A 22,218-nucleotide genomic window follows, 5' to 3' on the forward strand; every position below is an offset into this window, starting at 1 on the left:
CAATGCACACTGCTGCTTGTGTTTTGGCCCTTGGGGACACGATGTCCATCAAAATAAGTGCAGGCTGCGTGGTGACAAACGAAGAAGCATTTGAGAGATGGCGGAAAAAAGTGCCAGCGATTTCTCACGTTTGATGTAGAGGCAGTTTGGCGAGATCAAAGCCCACGCTGTAACTTTGCTGATGTTTTCGGGATTCACTCAAGCACGACATGACAAGTAAATCCCTCAGAAAGCTACATATGAAAGGTGTCATGAGACATGAGATTAGCTCGCAAGACACACGAGTAGTGTTTTCTCTCTCTGCGACTGGTGAGGTTGCAGATCTTTTTATCAAACCTGGATCTGGCCACAGACCACTGCAGAGCCGAGATTGAATCGCTGAATCATCTTGGCAGGCTTGAGAAGTAATAGCGTCTTGTTTTAAGTAGCGCTTTGAGGAGCTTGTGTTAGCTCGGCTGGCTCTCGTCTCTTATCTCCTATTAAACTGGATGTACAGGGGAAAGAATTGTAAGGAAATGTGAACTGATGACAAGCAAAGAAGCATGACTTTGTTTTCTCTCCCTCCAGCACTGCTCATTGCAGACTGTTGACTGACACTGATGTGTGGGCTTGTCTGCACAAGACATTATGGCGCTAAATCTCTTGTTTAGAAAGGCAAGAAGTCATGAAATGGAGCAGAATAACAGTGATACTAACCTGAGCTATGGGCGCTGTGGGCAGGAGATGAGGTCTTCGGTGGTCTCTCACTGAAGCCAGACAAAGATTCATAAGAGCAGGATTTTTTCATCATGAAAAACAGTATTCTGGGCCACTTTAAAACTCATACGTTAGTATTAGTAGGAACAGACAACAAAGTATGATGGGAAAAGACTGACAAACCAGAGAGGTTAACGTGATGTTAATGATGTTAACGAGCTTCATCAATGTTTAACATAGCGTAGAAACATAAAGTTCACTGCAGTCACAGACCTTTTAGACAAATTGTCAAGCAAACATTAACACAAGGTCTCCACAGAGAAGATCGAAATGCAAAGAGTTGAAGTGCAGCCAGATAAACCATACATAGTGACCATTTATCTGAAGAGCAAATGGCTTTAATATTAGATTCACAGTCAAACCTATTTCCTCTTCACCAGATGCGATTTAACCTGAGTGTCTGATATGGCCATTATAGAGGGGATACTTTATCTTTCCCACTCTGAGGCCTTTCATTTGAAACTCCATTTCCCCTGATGCCTCGCGCTGTCCTATGCTGTGATTGCTTACCTTGGAGGCTCCTTGGTGCCACTAGCGTTTGGCCCCTTTAAAAGTGCATGCTGAACAAGGCCAGTCAAGCTGGCAATCTGGTGCTCCATTGCCTTCATTCGCTCTCTGCAGAGACATCAGAAAATTCTACTTTCAACACTGAGGCCTATTGGATATTACGGCTGCCACTAGAGCAAATAGGGCTGTAACAGAAAAATCAATTATGTTTTTAATTACCTGATCATAAATCTGTCTGTTACATTATAGGATTACACAATGGAGATTTTTTTTTTTTTTATTGATTTGCAATTATGGCCCGAGTAAATATTGACTCTGGTCAAATAAATAGTTTCTGAAATACAACAGTGCAACAGCACTTGACTCAGTCAAAAAGACAAAGCTCGAGTCCAAATGGGATAAACAAGATGGATGACTCAAGACAGGAAAAGGACCCGGAGATAAGACACCGAGGGTGTTCGAGTCATATTGTTTTTGAATAAAACAAAGTGTGTCCCATGTGGCGGCCGCTCAGGAGAGAATGAAAGGACAATTGGAAAATTACACTGCCTTAAGAAAGCCAAACACCAGAGGGGTGAATAGGCAACCTTACACTGAGATTGTTTGGTAAGCCTAGAGGTTGGAAAAGAGAACAACTTTTGTTTTCAGATGTCATCATTTATCCTGTGGAAGCATGTGGGGCCAGCTGAGGACACGGCGGGGACTGTGGTTTTAGCTGTGCTACAGACAATAGACAGACACATGGTCTATGTGAACACAACGATGCTTGACAGAAGGTTCATACAGCATATTTCACACTAATAAATTCTATGACAGCTCCAGAGCGCTGAGTGTAGGGACTGTGTTTATTTTGAAAGTTAAGTACAGTACTTTCCCATTCAAATTCCTCTCTCTTTACCCAGATTCCCAGGGCATTTTAAACGGGGGTTGTGGGCTGCCCAGGTGGTCCAGCCTGATCTTTTTGACTGATTGGGCCATTTCAAATACTTATTCAACCTGGTCAATATTTTTCTTTGGTTTTCCTGGGTACGCATGTAGCCTCTAAAACCACGTTTGCCTGGCTAAGTGGCCATCTCTGTCTGTGTTTATGTGCTCTCAGTCAGAGTAAGACAAACCTAACCCAGGTACCAAAATGTCTGCTGGATTTTCCAAACTGAATAGACTCTACAGGGGGGATTGTTGTTAGAACAATGGTCGCAGACTAAGAGAAAAATATACAGTGGGTTAATGGGGTCTCCAGATACTATCCTGTTTCAGTGGTGGTAGCTATGTCTGGGTCTCCACGCTCTATAATAATCAACACTGTAAGCTCCAGAGCTTGAACAGAGACTGTGAAAACAATGGTCAGATAAGCAGAACTGGTTGGATACACAAACCAAACTGATGCATAATCATGTGCTGGTCTTAATGTGCAGATACTGACACTCAAGACAGTGAGGTGTGGTTATATTCTTGCCTTCAGTCATGGATGATGGAAGTCAGAACCAGCAGCTCATGGTTAGGGTGAAACTGGGATGCAGAGTTAGTCCATGCTCCCATGCAATATCCGAATCCTCATTTTAACAGCCCACCAACCCATTATGTGTAACATCCGGTCCCTGTGGTGCTTACCGTGTCTGATGGTCACTGACAGGTGGGATGGGCCCCTGAAGGTGACCCTGGAGGTCTGCAACCACAGGTGATCCCATGTTGCTCCGGGGCTTGGTCCCTGCCACTTCCTCCTTCCTGAAGGACTGGCGCACAGGCGAGCCTCTCTCCATGGGGACGGCATGAGGTGGCACGCCATGAGGAGGCCCGCCATGAGGAGGCCCGCCATGAGGAGGCCCACCATGAGGAGGCCCGCCGTGGATGTCAATCATCCGTACCTCAGCCATCCGGTGAGGGGATGGTGGAGGAGTCTTGGAGCCCAAAGTAGGCAGCTGGCTGTTTCTAGACTTCTGCCTGTACAGCGAGGGGTGATCCATAGTGTCTGTGGGGCTGCCGTAAGAGCTTGTGGAGCGGATGGAGGCACGGTGAAATCCCCCAATGCCATGATCTGAACCATCAAGCCCGGGGTTGGGGTGTGGTCCGTGGGCAGTGGCTATGGTCATTCTTCCCTCTTGGAGCAAGTATGGGTCTGCATACAACCCCTCATTTCCCCTGGTTAGAGTGTGGCTTTTACTGCTCATGTCCTCATCCGGCTTGACATCCCGTCTCTCCAGGATGGCGCTGGGACAGGGTGAGTTGGAGCGAGCCTGAGGATTTGCGGTAGACACTCGGTCCCTTGGGATCGTAGCGCTCCCAGGTATAGAGCCCTGTCGTGGGCCAAATGGGATTCTGGAGGGGGATGGGGGCATGGAGTGGGGACTTGGGGGTAGTGCTCCCTGAATGGGGTGGTGTAGTGGGGGCTGTCTCATAGGGTGCGGGCCATCACGACCGGCATGCACCATCTCGCTGTGCATCTGGAAAAGCACAAAGACATAGACATGATATTATAGCCTAAAATCATAAAAACTGGAAGTCATTACTTCAAATAATGCATAAAAAAAACAAAAAACTCTCAATTTGGTCAATAAACCAGACTGCATATTTCTGCTCACTTGAGAGCTTAGGATACTGTTTATTTTGTATATATCCTGTATTCCTGGACTGAAGTTACCCTTGAAATAAAAACATTCATGTAGCTCAGTTTACACTGTTGTTTTTCAAAGAAAATAGACCATCAGCAACTTTTCCAGAAGCAGAAAATAGTTGCTTGCAAGGCCACCATTCCCGGGTACGCAGTACAGCAATTGACTACTGGATGTTATACCCAAAGGTGACAATAAATCAACACAAGATTATTTCTCTGGGTGGAAAGACAGTTTTATAAGGGTGGTTGATTTACTTTTTTCAACATTAAAAACAAAGTGTAACTGCTCTCTTGGAGATAAGATTGTGGTGTGTCTGTAAAACCTGTGCACCTTCGGGGCTAGAAGGCGCTCGGTTAATTTGCAACAAGATCCGTCTGGCATAGTCTGTTTAAACAGTCGGATAATGTGGGCTGCCGTTCTTCAGCCCCAAAACCATCAAGGACCCTTTCAGGCTAATGTCCAATAAACCTAACCTCATTTAACCAGAGTGGCTTTCTGGGTTAAAAGAAATGAGTGCTGAGGCCGGAGGTGGTAGAACTACAAACTACGAGGTTAAAGGTACGCAGTGGAAGTAAATGGAAGTCTGGTTAATGTGGTGAACCACCTGCTGTGTCATGTATGACAAGTTTCACCATACATATAAACAACTGTCTTATCATATTTCGTCACAGTTAGCTTTTGTCTGATCTTTGCATTAACCTACTTCCTGTTCTTTCACATTAAAAGCTTACTTAAAGAGAGACTGTAACTTTGTAAAGAAGAAATAACGATGCAAAATTTAAACTCATAACCAGCAAAGCAAACCTTTTCTCATTTTAATACAACCTGGAGATTTTGCTACAGTAGCTTGTGGTGGCTAACATTAGCCAACATTAGCTTAGATGAGGTCAACTTGAGGTAAATGCTGAGTTGCTGTGAAACTGAACTCTGCCGTTGTTTGTAAACATTTCCTCACTATTATCAATAGATCACCGGCATAGATGAGGCCTAGTTTGAATTCAGACTTGCAGATTCATATGCAGCGATGGAAACTTTATCAGCTTTGAACACGCGACCCTGATAACAAAATAGGGAGTTTGTTTATTCCAACCTCGAGTTCATTTCCCATAGAAGTAAACATTTCCCTGCGCTAACAGGCATAACTGGAATACAGTGTAAACAGTGAGAGAGCCCCTGTGTGATGTGCTTGGTATGATAACGCTGTGCTGAGGAGCGTCACATGCAGGGTTGATTACAGTTCATCTTTCTCCCTGTCTGACTCTCCATCCCTGTCAAACAAACAAGCTATTGTTCCTCCAAGGTATGACTCATGGGTAACACCTACGAAAGAAGACAAGTCAAAACCTAATGCAAAGTTCTTTTAAAAACTTCAGGTGCAGTGTTGACACTGCGCTTTCTCCAGTGTCGTCTTTATTTATTTTTTGCCCTGCTGCCGATACAGACTAATACGGCGAAGAACGCAATAAAGTGGGTATGACAAGTGTGTGTGAAATAGGTGGGTGTGTGTGTACGGACTGCGAAACAACAACTGCTCAAAGTGTAAAGTAACAAAGGGCTCAGGCTTAGCTGTGATAACAAAGGGAAGAAAAAAAAGAAGAAGAAAGAAATGCCGACAGTGAAAGCAGACACAGCCCATAAACATGGCAGCAACAAGTCTGACAGGGCAACACAACATGTGATGGGAAATCTAAGACGCGCAGAGCCACTGCAGACAATCATCAAACTCTAATGACTTTCACTATCCAAGGTGCCTCCACACGTAAGAAGAAAAGTTGCCCTCTTGTGAGGGGAATTTCTCTGGAGCACTAAATAACATCACAAGGCTCTGCCAATGCCAACACAGCCTTATAAGAACAATTTGGGCCAAAAGGCACTGCTTGTCAATCCCAAACAGATGTTACAACTTAAAAAATCCTTAAAATACACCGACTTTATAAAGACAGCCTGGATGTCCCTGTAAAACCTGCTTATGAGTTACTGCTTTGAGACAAAACAGAGGAGTAAAGGCTCGAAAAACAAACACATGAGCGACCGTGTCGGGCAGACGAGAGGCCGTGTTGAGGAACATTTGGTTTGAGTTTGACTCGTGCACTCTGTCTCCGTTTCCACCGTGCTCTTAAGCTCCCAATAATGACGGCAGCGTGTCTGGTAGGAGCGCACTAAGTCGCGGGGATCTCTTGCCATGCTGGAGATGGAGAGGGTTCCTAAAGTGATTCACAAACTGCAGAGCCTCAGAAGCAGCCAAGCTAAACAGATAAAGAGGAGGCTGTGCTGCAGTGCTCACGCCGAAGTGTGTCAACATTTAAATAGCTGGCTCTACGGCTGGATGTACGATGTCGCCGTCTTCGTAATGGCGTTAAAAAGAAGAAAAAAGACGCCGCTAATTATGATAACTGTGAGTAAAAACAAGACAAACTGAATTAAGAGCGAACAGATGGTTCGCCAATACAGTAAGTGAACCTCTGTTTGCAAAATATCTCCTTCAGCTATGTGTACATAACATCACGTCTGACAGCCACTATTGACTATGCTATGAATACAAAGCACCGCTCTGTGCACAATCCCTTCCACAAGTACAGAGTAATATTTCAAAACAGTTTCTGCCTCTTCATCCGATGAAACATGACAAGAGAGATGCTTCACATCCAGGAAAAAAAGCTCTTTACTCTCACAATCTGCTGCATATGAGTTACTTATCTGTTACCGTGTACATCTGTCACCTTAAATCAATTACAGACGGACAGGGTGAGTTGTTTTCATAACCAGAGACAGCTCTATTTGACCAGAAAGCTTCGATCAATAACAGAGGTAGCTGCAGATGATACTTCTAATCTGATCCCGGGCCTGGCATTCCTGCGAGGAGGAGGACACTCAATAGCCCAAACAGATGTGAGGTATACCTCCCCCCGAAAGTGTTTGAACAGGTGTACGGCTCATTAGTTTGTAGTGTTTGGCCTTTTGCTTTGAGTGGCAGGGTTTCTATTTCATTATTAAAAGAGGTTGCCAAGAAAAAAACTAAAAAAACTAGAAAGACTTTCTTTGTCTCTCTGGAGCATTCTTTAAAAGGCGAACAAAGCAAACAAAAAAAAATCTTCAGACTGAGCTTTACAGCTGACACTGCTTTCAACAGGAGTCTGAGTGTTAAAACTTGCCATAATATTGTCACAAGAATGCAAATCTTTGGAGCTAAGCAACAAATATCTCCGTACTAATCTGTTTTTATCCTGACCATTCACCAACCTGGCCTCCACGCCCCACAACCACGTCCAAGCTTCGTATCTGTGTCGATGGTTAAACAGTAACAGAGCTATTCCTGACAGCAATCCTCCTCAGCCTATCTCTACTCCACACTTAGATTTCACAATGTTTGCACAAGAAGCCCTTTGTAAAATCGCCATGCGTCTCTTTGCTTAATGTGTTGCAGTTCATGCAGTACAGTTATATTTTTAAAATCCTGCTGAGTCAGCAAATGCCAGAGTTCTAATATGGGCAATTTTGTAAAAAAAAAAAAGGGTGAAAAAAAACTGCCTCACTAAAGTTTGCAACCTTTCCTTCTCTTAAACTGTTTGCACTATTAAATCCCCCCTTCCATTTTCTTAGTTGTATCTTTTTTGCCATCTTTTCCCCTCAAATGTCTTTTGTTCACGTCCCCTTGATGGACCCCATCACAGAGAGCCAGCTGGAGCGACTCCCCCGCCAGGAGCAGAGAATATAAAGAGTTCCGGCTGCACCCCCAAAGTCATCGCGCCATCTGAACCGAGACCCCTTAAACCATCATCATGTGTGCCTCATCATTCCTTTAAACTTTATCAATTTCACTTCACACTTATGTGACACATACGGTATGCGGCAATGGGATTATGGCTAAGGTTAATGTAATTTTTGCAGTATCACAATGGCACTGCGCCGCCGCCTGAAAATCTGCGGCAGGCGGAGAGGAGCAGCGGGTTAGATAAAGGGTCAGGCGGATTAGAGAGGTGGATTTGAGGAGGAAACGTTTGAGGAAACGGCTCTCTGGGGCTTAAGTTTCGTTACATCAGCGGGAAACAAACATGCTGGAATCAGAACAAGAGGAAGAGATTAGAGCTGATATTGGGGGAGGAAAGTAGTCCTGAGATTTTCAATTGTCCCTACAGCAGGCTGCACTGGAGCGTACAGAAGAGGCCCAATCCGGAGAACAATATGAGACCCCCTCTAAACAGATTAAGAAGAGGTAGGGGGACATTCCTTCCCTTGACTGCAAACAGGATATGAGGTTGGGCTTACAACTCTATCTGCAATAGGTCTGGTTGTCTTATCAAGACAGTCATTTTTACTCGCATGAGTGTTGGTTGAGTACTCACCCTGGCATCACCATTTGCAGGTCTCGGCCCATGGCTGAACGCTTGTGCTGGATCTTTGTGGTAGACCTTCAGGCAGGAGTGATCCGTGATGCTCCTGTAGGAATGAGAGGTGTCCTGTGGTAAACAGACAGCCCAGATATCGCCATCTGACAGCGGCCGATCCTGCCTCAGCCTGGATCTCTTTAGCAGCCCTGCCAAGGGTACATACCCTGACAGAGGCTCTGACAGTTCTCTGTTGTATGACATTTCCTCTCAATCTCTAAGGTCTATAAAAACATCTGTCTAATGCTGGGCTGAAATGTGGCTCGACTACATAAACGGAGAGCGGACCTGTTGTTTCTTTTGCCGGTCTCCGTCTCTGACTGCACCCTGGACACCAACCTTAAGGCATCACGAGACATTTTTTACAGCCCCGATAAAGTATTAGTCACAAAGTACACATTGCACTCGAGCAGGAACTCTTGACACAGCGGGGCAAAGTTGCTTATGTCTTCAAGAGTTATGTTTTTATCTGAAATCCCAACTTGAACAAATGCCTGCACACAGTCTCAGCAGATAGAATCTGCTATATTATTGATAAGACATGCTGGTGAATACCAAACCAGGAAGTTACAGGCAACAAGAAAAAGCAGTGAGCTTGTATGTGTGTCCCGAGTGCTTGTAAATGATACGCACAACTCAGCACACAATACTGTGGAAGCATAAAAGGACCTCAAAAAGTGTAAAAAGCTCACAATGCTCAAACTGTCTAGAGTCAAACTTTTACCAGAGCGGAGAGGACAAGGCAGGAAAGTCATGGGAGTCTCTCAAGAGTGCTCTTTAGTTTGTTTGGGTATATATTATTGACATTCTGCCACAGGGCCTCACTGCCAACTTTCTTTCTATTAAATTTCAACACCAGGGTAAAGGGAAGCGAGAAGTTTTCCTGGCCAGTGACATTTCCTGTTCAGGGGAAGTTTTAAACAGGAAGTGCTCAGGGAGGGGCAAAGGAAAAGACCTTTTGAATAATGAGCCTTGGATGTACTGTTAACACTGTATCACTGTGTCCATGTTCATCACACACAAACGTGCATCTTTACCTGACGTCGGTGAGCTCGTAGTACACGTTCCTCATGTCGTCTTTGACGTAGACGGCGACGCTGGGCGACTCCAACATCTTCATGGTGAGCTGCTGCGAGAAGGCACTAACAAACAGAGCCCTGACAGTGTCGATGCTGGTGACCTCGTTAGGCATGCGGATCTGTTTGGTCTCGTCCCCGTATTGCAGGTACAGTACACCTGCAGACAGAGAGCAGGAGGGCGGGGATGATTAGAAAACTCAATCAATTCAAGTCTTTCCTATGTAAGACAGGCATGTGTTCTCCTGGACTACAACGTCACTGTTTACTCAGATGCTAATAAAGTTCTGTTCTCCTTACATCGTCTGTTAGTGCAAACGCATGTATCGAATTAGTTGCCACTAATTTCGTAATCAATTAATTAGTTAAAGGAGACTCATTGTGCTTCTTCGTGCATGTAAAATATCTTGAAAGTTAAAAAGGTCAGAGTCCACACCGACAGAAGCTCCTCTCTCCCACAGAAAACACTGCTCCTGAAACGCCTCGTTAGTACTCCCACCTTTAATTCCGTGACTTTGTGACATCACACTATGTCACAGAGTCACACATTTGCATAATTTATGCCCAGCAACACAAGAATTGATTGAGCACAGTTGCTCTGTTGTTGTTAGCAGTGCTGGGTCTGGCACGTGTGAGCTGACCAATCAGGAGACGAGAGGGGGGGCTTAAAGAGACGGGAGCAAAAACAGAGCGTTTCAGACACAGTGGGAATGCAGTGCTGCAGCACTGGACAGTACGAGAAAACTGATGTGTCTTTTGAGCATTAAAGCATGTGAACTTATTCTACTAGTCACCCAAAATAAAATTATGAGCTGGAAAATTAGCGTAACACATCTCCTTTAATTTCAACATTTTTCTACTGGTGTATCATACCAACAAACCCTGGTGGGAGGTAGATGCAAACACAGTCAACCTCTTTAGTTTTTGAAAATGTTGATGTTGTTGAAACTGTCCTTTACTGTTATTTGGGCAGGAATACGGGACAGAAGCAGGGCTGTGTGCTCCGGGTGTAGCAGAACAAGTTGTGCATCAAACAGACCAAAGCCTGAACCTCTAAACCCTGGGTGTGGCTTCTGTACTGCGCTTTAGAAAAACAGATGTCTCCCCCGCAAAATTTATGGAACCGCCCACACTGCACTTGTGTAAACAATGCCAGGGAAAAGAGAAATACGCATTTCTATTCTCGGATTCATTGCTCCAAACAGCCTGGCACTGATTTTAATAGGGGTGACCTGTAGGCACGATATCACTTTAAGACAAAGAGCAAACGTGTTTCAAAAGTTTGTGCTTCTCTTCTTATTATGCTAATTATCAATATGTCAGATTTCATTAGAGCCTTGTTTTGTGCCCTGAAAATAGCTGCTTTTAAGCAAAGAAGGTATGGTTTTAGTTGGTGTAACCCCATAAAAGGGCAGAGCCAGTAAAAGCTACCAGATGTTGGTGAAATATTATACAAGATCCTACATGCTCCACGAGACAGAGTGAGACAGAGAGAGGGCAAATCCAGGAAACAAAATTGCTGAGTCTATCATTGCTCTCTCTGCTCTGTCTGGGTTTCTGGGTAGCAGTAACTTAACAAAGTGCCCATTTGCAGAATAACTCCATCTTTCCCCCGAGAGCTGTTATGTTAACAGTCGGCTAGTTCTCATCCAGATGTTAGCATTTAATGCGAGCGCGTTTGATGACAAAGCGCCATTGATCGAGCGTGCATTATGAAGTTTTGAATTCTTTAGCGTCAGATTTATTTGCTGCAGCGAAGTTGAGGAGCTCGGTTCGAACAAAGAGTCGTGTTACATTCCTGGTTTCACTCAGGATTGGAAGCAAATGGCCAGTGGGTTTCCTGACCAAATGGGCACAGCGCTGCAGACTGTCTGAGCTTTCAGAGTTTTCCACATTCCTCCAGTGAGACACAAAAGTTTAAACCAGGAAAAAATTGCATTCTGAAGCCGTTGATATCATCACAAAGTTTGAATTGCAACACGAAAGCAGATAAATACTACATTACAGCCACAGAATAAATGACTCGTAATACAATACACTTGATCCGACAATCAGATTAAACCTGATACTCACATTAGGGGTTTTAAGGATTTCCTGTTTTCTGCTGATTCTCTGGAAAAGACCACGCAACGAGACTCCTACAGCACAAGCTGAAGCCCCAAATGTCCGTTGGGACCCACTGAAGTGTGTGTGCGCTTGTGTGCGTGTGTGCATGTGTGTGTGTACGTGTGAAAGACTGTGGGAGGGACACTGTAGTTAAGAGGTGCCCCCTTTTCTCTCCTCCCCTTTCATCACACCATCACCCCCCACTGTCATAACGCTTTGTCCTGATGTTTTTGAAAAAGAGCAATGGCGGTTGTGTGTATGTGTGTGTGTGTGTGTGTGTGTGTGTGTGTGTGTGTGTGTGTGTGTGTGTGTGTGTGCATGCCTGGTAAAGCATATTTTTCAAAAGTGTTTCTCTTCTTGTTTTGCATTTCTGCTCTACAAGAAAAAAGCAAGAGGCACCGCTGGCAATGTGGAAAACAGGCGGCACCCTATAGTTTCATTCATTCTTACTTTGGTCGAAAGGCGTGCCACTCAGACGCTTTGCTATTATCCAAGCAGCAGATGCCTTGCTGAGTTGCGAGTTACCTTTGAAGACTATCCTCCTGACAAAAAAAAACATTACAAGACTCTACACTTTGTTTGGGGAGTTGTGAAACTCTTTCTAGCACTGTCACCCTGATGCAGCAGCCTAATTCTGCACAACTTACAGCGCTCCTGCGTATGGATGCAAATGAAGCGCCACGCGTGTTGATAAGACGACCCATTTCTAATCCTGTCAATAACGCGATGGCGTATTGTGGATGGATTCGCTAATCTTTCACTACAGAGGAAATGAATTTAATTAAAAAGGAGCTGCGAGCTGAGGTGGAGAGAGGCGGGAGAAGATAGATGGAGCGAGAGGAGGAGATTTGGACGAGGTGAAATGGTGAGATCGTGGTTTGGTTCGGAGAGTTCGGAAGTTTGTCGAAGATTATGCTAAAAGGGCTGCAAAATTAGGTTATCATAGAGGATTAACGTCAATTTATTTCCACCTCGGTCCGCTCAAAAGGTCAATTTAAGATTCAAGATGGAGCCATAATTCTCAAGTTTTTAATAGAGCAGATGGAAGAATTTCTCTGCCAGTTTGGTGATTCTGAGAAACAAACTGAAACATAGTTTGAGGTCAACAACAAGCAAAAGGCTACACACTCAACACATCCTACCTAGTGAGCGGTCCTTTGTCTGGTTGGTAGATCGCACCACCGGCAGGCTAGCACGGACCCGGGTGCCGCGGGTGAATCCTGTGGGCGTGTCCACGTCAGACATGGTGTCCAGTGACTCCAGGGAGGCCAGAGATAGGTGGTCGACCTGGTCGCCGACGCCGGGTTGCAGACTAGGGCCGTGCTTTGGGCTTCTGCTCTGGAGGGGGGAGGCACAAGAAAAAAACGTTAAGGGTGAGACCATGGACACATTTGTGTGCATGCATGAGTGTGAGCCAACAACACTTTCCAATCTTGCAGTGAATATCAAGCACACTCTTTAAAGAAGACACATCATGCTCATTTTCAGGTTCATCGTTTTACTTTGGTTCGGAAAAGGTTAACATTTGATCTGAGATGCTCTGTTTCAGCTCCTGTCTCTTTAAGAGCTCCCTCCCGAATACGCAGTCTGCTCTGATTGGTCAGCTCACGCACGCCTGAGCCAGCATCGCTCACCATGCCTTGGGTCGGCTCTGTTAGCAACATAAATTATACAAATGTGTGACATAATGATGTCAAGAAGTCACGGAATGAAAGGCTGACAAGGTGTTTAAGCACTTCAGGAGCTTTTTCAGTGGAAGAGAGGATCTCCCACTAGCTTTTAGATAACACACTGAAGGAATGGAAAAAAATGAAAAAGCATAACAGGTCTCCTTTTATATATGATGCATTTGGTGGAGTTAGAAAATAACATTTCATCTCATTCTCTGGCAAGCTAGTAAAAAGCTGCTTTGATGTCGACTTTGAGCTCGACGCCAGCACGACAGCTAAACAAACCAAAAAACTGCCGTCATGCAACGGCGCAGAGAGGTGTTAATACTGCGTGTCACTGATACATGCTGACACATCTAACGCTGCTCGGTACTGTCTCACGAGCACACCACGGCGCTTAAATGCTATCCATTTCCAGGAAGCCTCTAATCGTACTACGGGAGTCTCAACTTTTAAATATGCACCTGCGTGAGCCCCAGTCTGATTTAATAACGATACTAAGAGAAGTTTTCAAACAGTTCAAACCCTGCGTGATGACACATGGAAAGAGATGAAACAGAAACCCGGAAAAAAAATTCCCTTTAGTCACTGATTGAGGATCAAGACCCGTGTCATCAGAACTTTAAGATCAGTTGGCTACTCTGTAATCTGATCCGCATGACGTGGCATCCTCAGACCACCGCTACAATAAGACGATGTGTGACTAGACTACAGAGCCCATTCAGCTATTGTGTGGTGCTGTAAAGGGATCCGTTCCACGGGGACAAGGTGGGACTAAAACTGAGGGGTCAGCGAACACTGGGTTCTTTATGAAAAGCTCTTCTTCCCTGGCAGACGAGTGGTGCTGTGGAGACATGAGGGCAGGTCAACCAGGTTATCTTGAACACACCTGCATGCACACGCTGCTGCTCTCTCTCACACATGTACAGACAAATAAAGAATTTGAGCGTTTTATATTAAGTGCAGTTGACATTTGTGGGAGCTTTCATGGCCAGAACTGGTTGAACCTGGCAGCCAAGTGTGCTTGGCAGGCGCTAAGTGACACGGGGGAGCACAAGGGTTGGGAACGCGGTCTCACAGCAGATGTTAGCGAGGATGCGAACATGGCCACACACACACACACACACACACACACACTTGCTAACACAATGGCATGATGCAGATAAGATAAAAAAAAAAGGGCTGACTAACTGTGTGGGGCAATTGGATTTTCATCAAGTACCTCTGAATGTCAAGCTCAGAGTGAAGGGAGGAGAGCATGCCCTGTAAAGACTGATGGGAGAAAAAGAGAAGAGGAGGAGAAAACACAAAGCAAATGGCTAAGAAATGCCAGTGGGAGGTTGAGATGGAAAAAGAAATGGTCATGAAACAAAACAGAGGTGCCATGGAAACAAATCAATCTGTAAAGCAGAGGAAAGAGAAGTGAAAGGAGGCTAAAAGGAAAGCGTGGATGCGAAGGTGTCTTCAACACAATCTAACAGCAGAGAGATACTCACCATTACCAGCTTTTAACGGGTACTGACACAGAAATCCTGGAAACCCCTACCACTTCATAATTTCCATAATCACATTAATTGCCATCATCAAAATTATACAGATTCCCTGGAGCATTTCCACTCATCCTCATGTGATATTCGCTGAGTCAAAAGTGTGCCAACACTCATGTGATGCACCTTCACAGCGACCTAACACAGCAGGCAAAAAACTGCTGAGCCATCACTCATCTCCCGTAATTCCATTAAAATACGCTTAGGTTGCAACGCCGGCAGATTAAAAATACATGACTGAAAATGTGCCCTCGTACTGTTAATACACGATGATGGTCACCTTTTAAAACACAAGGGTCGCGCGGAGTTGACGTGTCACCTGAAACCAGACATGTGTCGGGGAATTTAATCCGGACACTGAATGATTTATGAGCGTATTCAGTGGCGGAGGGTCCAAACAGCCCTCCCACACTGCTGCTCTGTCTTCTCATGTGCTACTGTGTCACCCTTAGGAATGTTGAATCATATTGGCTTCCTCCATCACCTGTAGGTAGTAATCATGTCAGAGTGGCCTGGCAGTGTAACACAATATTTTTCTAAAATACCAAAGAGGAGGAGGAGGAGGAGGAGGAGGAGGAACCTGCATTCAAACTTTAACTTGAATAAAGGTCTACCTAACTATGTTTTATGAGTTTAATGTTTTTTTTTCCTCATCAGATGAGGCTGAGCTGCAGTATATGACTGAAATCTATACACAAAATAAAGTTTAGTCAGTTTTTAATCACAACTGGCTGAAGGCAATACTTGGGGAACATAAATTTGAAAAACAATCACACAAAATCATCACATCATCTGATTTCACTGTAAATCAACGCAGCCTACGATAATGTTGAATTTTTCCCAGCTTTACCATTCGATACTGAATAAAAGTTTAAAGGAATTGTTTTCTTGACAAGTCTCATACAGAACCAAAGTGAAACACAATGTGAAGAAAAAACAGTTATGATGTTACGACATCTATGTATTGTGTTGCAGAGATATCTAAGTAAGTTAGCATGCTAACCAGCTAGCCCCGGCCCTTCCTGGTCCAAAGCCTGTGCTAGCGATGTAAAAACCAACACTTCCAGATTTGTTATTATTTAATTGTAAAGTATTCAACATTTTTTTCTTTTTTACAGTTGAACAGTTCATTCATTCATACGGAAAAGAAACACCGCTTCTTTGAACACCTCCGCTCTCAATTTGGTGTAAAGCGTCACCCACAGAGCCACGCTAGCTGTCTAGCTAAGCTACGCTAACCCTCTCCTGGCTCCAGCTTCATTTTGAATGGACTGATATCAAAATTTAGCCATTGAAATCTCACAAGATGAAACCACTCAAGTGCATGCAAACCTAATTATTGTAGAGATAAAACCAGGTAAAGGCTAAAATATGCTAAAATGTTTTTTAAAAGTCAGTAAACTAGCTAACTGAACCAGTGCGGCAGTTCCCAGTGTTATGTTTCTAATGTTTGCCAACATTAGCTGCCACAAAATACTGGAAATAAGACTGTAGTGGCTAATCCCAAAGGGTGATGAAGCTGCTGATAAAGCATGAATGTTTCATTTAACAAGAAGACTGTTATTTCTTCTTTTTAAAAGGTCATATAGTCTTGCTTTAAGTGTGCTAATTTAAAGTGTTGCTTTCAACTTTATGCCAAATCTCATGAAAATGTTACCATAGACACAATGTGACAGCTGGAAAAGAATTGCACGGGAGAAAAAGATAGTTAAAGCAGAAGCAGTCACATATAAACGTGAAGAAAATTGCAAATGAGACCTTCTGCCTCCCTGTGGAAAGGGGTAATTAAGTTAAAACCACTCCACACCAGTCCACATCTGACAAATGAGGTGTCCCCTCAAAGGTCAACAATTTAGCTCAGATGAACTCCTCTCCTCTCGCCTCCGCTCTCTCATGCATGCACGCAGAGATCATCGTTCTGACAGCAGCTACGCGTGACACCGCCTCGCATCGAAAGCCACTTCCTGTCTCGGCTAACCACTTCCCGCTTCGGGGGCCAGATGTGAAAACCGCAGGCCAACCTCTGATTAGCACCGTAGAAAACCTGCTCCAACCCGCTCACACCTATCGTGCATTCCACACCAGCGATTTCCCCGCTCCAGTCAAAAAGCATACAGCCTGTGATTCTGCCTTTTCAGCAGCGACTCCCACTGTTCGCCACATTTGCTCTGACAGCCGTGATGGATGTGAAACCGAGACACCGACATTAGCTTATACACCGGAATGTGACAAGCTATAAAGTCATGAAAAGAGCCGGTTGTGAAGGAACGTGTCTTGAAAACAGATCTCGAAGGTGTCAGAAAAAATCAGAAAGTGTCTGCACTACAAAGACGCTGGGTTGTCTGTGAAGTGCTCTAGCCAATGTCAGTGTCATAATTTCACCATGATTCGAGTATGTCAGAGCAGGTCTGGAAATAACTCCTCATTTGCCTCATTTGAATGCTCGTGTGTAGCTGTCGAAGCAAACCTTTCCCTCGTAGCGCACTATAGCTCACAAAGTCACCGCATTGTGCATCTTAAGCTTTTCTCACGGTCTTGGCATCGCTTGCAGCAGCTTTATGTTAAATAGATGTCCAACGTACTGTAATGTGGACACGCGATGATGAGGCGAGCGGCCATGGAAAAATAAAGTTGCTGTGTGTTGTGTGTTGTGTGTGTTTAAAAGAGAGTGAACAGGGGATATAAAGAGAGACAGAGTGCGTGCATGAGTGAGTCAGGCCATTGTTCCAGAAAATCTGACCCGAACCCAGGACATCCTGAAAATGTTTATGCAACACTGGTCCGACACACAGCATGCTGTCATTGCAAAGGAAGCTCAGGTCTGTGTTTGTGTGTCTGCGTTGCCAAAATACATGTACAATTTCACAGATGAGAGCTTTTACATGTGTTACAGTTACGTACATTTACTTCTCACCTTATCTGCACCTCGAGCGCGCGTACTGTACGTGTATGCTTTCCACCGCTGATATTAGAGCAGCTTCAAACTGGAGGCGCAAACGTCGCATGGTTTCACCGAGCAGAACCGATTATGTTATATCACGCGGCCCCTGTCTCTCCTCCTGACAGACAGACTGACATGCGGAGCCGAGATGGGGCGATTAAAGTAAATCACGATTGTTAAGAATAATGGCAGCTCCCACCAGGAGCCCGCTGTGTCACTCATGGAGATTTAAGTACAGACACAGCCTGGAAAAACTGCCAGAGCGTCATTCGCCACACCTGCTGTCAGCCTACACAAGGCCCACTGATTGGTGCCTACTTTCTTACATAATCAACATAGTCGGGGTTATAATAGGTTTCTCATAACATACTCTGGCTTTCACCTTCAGAAAAAGAGGGCATTCTCTATCTCCATCTGTCATTTTGATCTCGTTCACCTTACTGTGACGGCAGATACGCAGGCGTTTCACAAGTCAGGCCAAGAAGACGGAGACATCTTTTATGCAGAGACTTTCTACACTATCTACAACCGAGCGATGGTGCACATTCACGCATCATCTCTTTTATACACAAACAGAGCAGACACACACACACACACGGGTAACCACAGAAAGGAGTTTCAGTCCCTCAGTCGACATTGCAGATGTGAAACAATATAAACATGAGAGTGGAGGTGGAAGCTCGTGTGGCTTTGAACACAAACTCCAGTGTTGTGAGCACAGCTTTCCACTTAAGATGCTAATTTGGCCCTTGCTCTGGGGAGCGGATACAGAGCTAACTGTAATTACCTGGCCTGATCTGCATGGCAAACACATAAACAGAGGACGGTGGCTCTGCAGCCTGTTAACCCTTAATTCAACCCGCCTCATTCTGACATGTTGTTCTAGGAGTGGGCAATCTGGCCACAAAACATTATCACTATATATTCAATCTACAGATGTATGATACCATTTTTTTCCTTCCAGACACGATTCTGATACCTGAAATTTGATTATCAGCCAATAATGAGGACCTTATACTACTAACCCTGCATGGATATTGATGAAGATTGGCTACTTGAAGAATAAACGGATGTTAAATAGCACAGTCTCCAGGATTCGCCTGAAAAGTAGATTGCGGACGCTTTCAAGATTGCTCACAATCTGAAATTGTCAGATTGACCACCCCTCCATGATGCCACTTTGAACATTAAGTCTGTCTGGCTGAATGTGGTGTGAGATTTAAGTTAGATGCTTTTTATTTGTGTCCTTGAGCAAAACACTGAATCAGTACCGTCCTCCCTTTCAGTCTAAAAGGTTTTTCCACAACATTAAAAGTTCAAAAAGCGGGCGCAGATCGAAAACACCTGTGTTAGTCTAAAACTCCGTGCCACTGCAGTTCTGCTCAACTTTGAATCCTAAAGCCCCTGTCAATCAACCAGTCAGCACTCGGTCCGTATGCTGTCTGCGGACCGACCATCATCCTTTGTCTCCCCTAGCCTTAATGACATTATATCAAAATCCCCTAGTCATCCATTCCCATTCATTGCCACCACATCCCTCTCTCCCTCCCTCCCTCTGATGCATTCCTACTCTAATCCCCTCATCCAAATCCCCAGATGACCTTTCAGAGATGGGCTCGCTTGTTAATTGGTGTGTTAAAGGGAGATGACTTTATAGTATCCACAGTCAAAGCTGACAGTAAAGGTGAAGCTGCACGCAGGCGTTGTGGCCGTTCAAGACCTGCTATCTAGACGCTTATAATCTGCAGACCGTGCCATTTACGGGGCAACACAATAACAAGAACTGTGACCATCTCATTGGCAAGTAAAATACAATCACGCAGATCTGTCAGATTGCAAATGAAGTGCATAATCACAACAGACACAATACTGTGCCTGTTGACCCAGTGCAGAGGGGAGGTAAGATGAATATCTCTTCCGCCACTTGTGACATTTCCACTGACTGAGCGACACCGTCCAATTGATTTCATCCACTCACGCATGCACGAGTTAGTCACGGTTATCACCAGCAGACATCAGCCCCTCCTCTGAATGAGCGAGACTGCAAAAGCCAACTTTGAGCTCCACCGACCGAGCTGGTTCTGTCGAGCCAGGTTTTAAGCAACGAAATGCAACTTCGTGAAAAGATCGGTGGTTGTTGAGTCTCATCCCGAGGTCGTCAAATACTGACGCTTTGGGTTGGTGCCAAAGCAATCTACGGATGAGACTCAACACCAGCTTTCTTTCTCCAGGAAGTTACATTTTGTTGCTTTAAAAAAAAAAAAAGAGTCATTTTATAAGCATCTATAAATAGAAGTCATATTTAATCTAACTTGAAAATATTTTAAGGAATGAAATCATGTGCTAAAATATGTTAAAAAGCAGCATTTTACCATATTAGATAAGTGGTGATCTCCTTCCAGCAGTGACTTCCATGTAAGACTGGAAACTCCCTGGTCTAAGGGAAACAGGCTCTCTTCCTCCACTGTTATTTCAGCCCTTGTAGCACTTGCTCTGCGCAACTGCCCTGTCCTGCTCCCTTCCCTTTCTGCTCTACCACACAGCGGATGCCCCTCCATCCAATGCACACACCGCCCCACATCCCAAACTAGCCAACAGCACAATACAAAACGCACACAATCCACACCCGGCGGTCAGCAGGGGGAACGTCATTGTTTGTGTGTCTGCCTTTTTGCAGTCGTGCGCCATTGTGCCGGGCAGAGATTGTGCGAGAGAGCGAGGGACGTCTGCACGAATCATGTCGTTCAAATATTTCTTACATGCAGGCTATTCCGCCAGCTTATGAGTAGCAAATCCGATCCCTGAAACCGCTTTAAAACTCCATAAAGTTTCCATTCAGCGCTAAAAAAAATACATTTTTATCTTAAAACGGCAGCTCCAACATTAATCCCCATGTCCAATCTCTGCTTCCATCTCACTGCCCTGAGGCTGTGGCTGTCTGAAGAAAGAGAGATGACACTTGTGTCCCGAGGAGATAAGACCCAGCTCTACCCTCAGGGATCCTGAGAGCCAACGCAAGATATACTCAGCAGGCCCTCGCGCTATAGAACACACACTCCGACACACCCAGCGCACTCACAAATCCAAATACCAATGCATGCTAGGGCTGCAACTAACAATTATTTTCATTATCGATTATACTGCCGGTTGAGTTATAGATTAAAGACAATTTTCTCATGAAAAATTACTATAACTACCATTAATCTATTAATAAAAATAGTTGGTGATTACTTTGCTGTCGATCGACTTATCGTTGCAGCACTGATCATGGCCGGAATAACTTTTTCCACTAGTAGCACTGGTGCTCCTTACTGAACTTTTTTTTTTTTTATTTTCATTGCTGTGATAGCCATGGTAAAACATTATCAGCAGAAATGCTTCACGCAATATTCGATGATGGTGACTTTAAAAAACAAAATCTCAAGCACTATTTGTTAAAGTATTTAGGCGCACTGTCTCCAAAAAAAAGTCACAACATGGAACTTAACAGTCGCAGTCTGGAGCCCTGCTGATGCATTACACAAATAACGACTGTTGGTATCACAACAGGAAGAGCAGTTCATCTTGCCAAGCACATAAAGTTTTATTGACAAGGATTTGTGTTGTGGTTTCGGTCATGTATTCAAGCGAAGATGTTACACAAGATTACAGGTCCAGACTTCTACCAAAAACTGTCAACTGGATCATTCACTAGTCGTGCGAGCAACATTTGCACGCACCTACAAGCGTGCACACATTAAGTCGCGCTGTCTCTCCGAGCAAACAAATGCATGCAAAATATTTGCTGACGGGGCAGCAGAGCCACAATCTGTCCAGACTTGTTCTTTAATATCACTTCGTCAGGAGCGAGACGCGTTTCACAGCTCCTAGCGTCCCAGAATAACCCGCTAAATGTTTGATCAACTCTGGCGAAAACACAGGATCCCTCTATAATGAAACACAAAGCGAGCGCCCATCCATATATACACAGCGGACAAAGCCATGCTCATATTTCCGAAAGGCTCATTTAATTGACACGTCCTCACACGAACCGCGGTCTGTCTCCAGAGAGCGTCTCTCCAGAGGTAAAAGAAAGGACCTTCCGAGTCTAATTTGAGCCTCTCTCAGTGTATATCTGAGAATGTGTGTGTGGCTGCGAGCCTGTGGCCACCAAGACAAAGAGGGCTTTCTTTGCCGGGGAGAAATCGGAGTCCTGCATCTTTCACATCATGTTGCACACACATAAACTCACATATAATCTAGAGCCATCAGAGGGTCCTAATTCTCACACTTTTTGCACCTTTATACCGAAGAACTGGAAAGTGTTGGCTGGTTTTAAAAACGCTGTATTATGTCAAGTGTCAAGTCTCCTTTTCGTCCCATGAAACCAGCCCTGATAATGGCTTTGCTATTCATGCTTAATTAACAAGTCACCCAGGACCACATAGGCTCCTCCACCGAGCCTAAGATTTATTATACCCGCTCTCTCAGAGGAGAGTTTGTCTGTGCGTGCGTGTGAAAAAAGGGTCAGCTTATCATTAATATACTTAGGTTTTAATTAAGCTTGATAGAACTACATCCAGTGTTTCTGCATCCCCCTAAAAACATGATCTGCTACACATCACTGCCATGTAAACAC

At 44.5% G+C, this 22,218-nt stretch overlaps 1 protein-coding gene across 17 annotated transcripts in view; it reads right to left on the reverse strand.

The window, feature by feature from the left end:
* Positions 1-22,218, reverse strand: part of kiaa1217 (KIAA1217 ortholog) — a 117,462-nt gene that overhangs the window by 14,640 nt on the left and 80,604 nt on the right. For 12 of the 17 annotated variants that reach the window (XM_084340335.1, XM_084340321.1, XM_084340329.1 and 9 more), the window contains exons 3-9: positions 14,304-14,384; positions 12,585-12,780; positions 9,298-9,496; positions 8,219-8,312; positions 2,875-3,704; positions 1,267-1,371; positions 697-746 (exon numbers count right to left, since the gene is read on the reverse strand). In XM_084340335.1, coding sequence (XP_084196461.1) covers positions 697-746; positions 1,267-1,371; positions 2,875-3,704; positions 8,219-8,312; positions 9,298-9,496; positions 12,585-12,780; positions 14,304-14,384 — 1,555 coding nt within the window. Of the gene's footprint in view, positions 1-696; positions 747-1,266; positions 1,372-2,874; positions 3,705-8,218; positions 8,313-9,297; positions 9,497-12,584; positions 12,781-14,303; positions 14,385-19,972; positions 20,055-22,218 lie in introns of those variants that run through there. The other 5 variants (XM_084340330.1, XM_084340325.1, XM_084340323.1 and 2 more) reach the window with 4 other exon arrangements.

This window comes from Pagrus pagrus (genome assembly GCF_965226575.1).
Source record: "Pagrus pagrus genome assembly, chromosome: 20".
NCBI lineage: Eukaryota > Metazoa > Chordata > Actinopteri > Spariformes > Sparidae > Pagrus > Pagrus pagrus.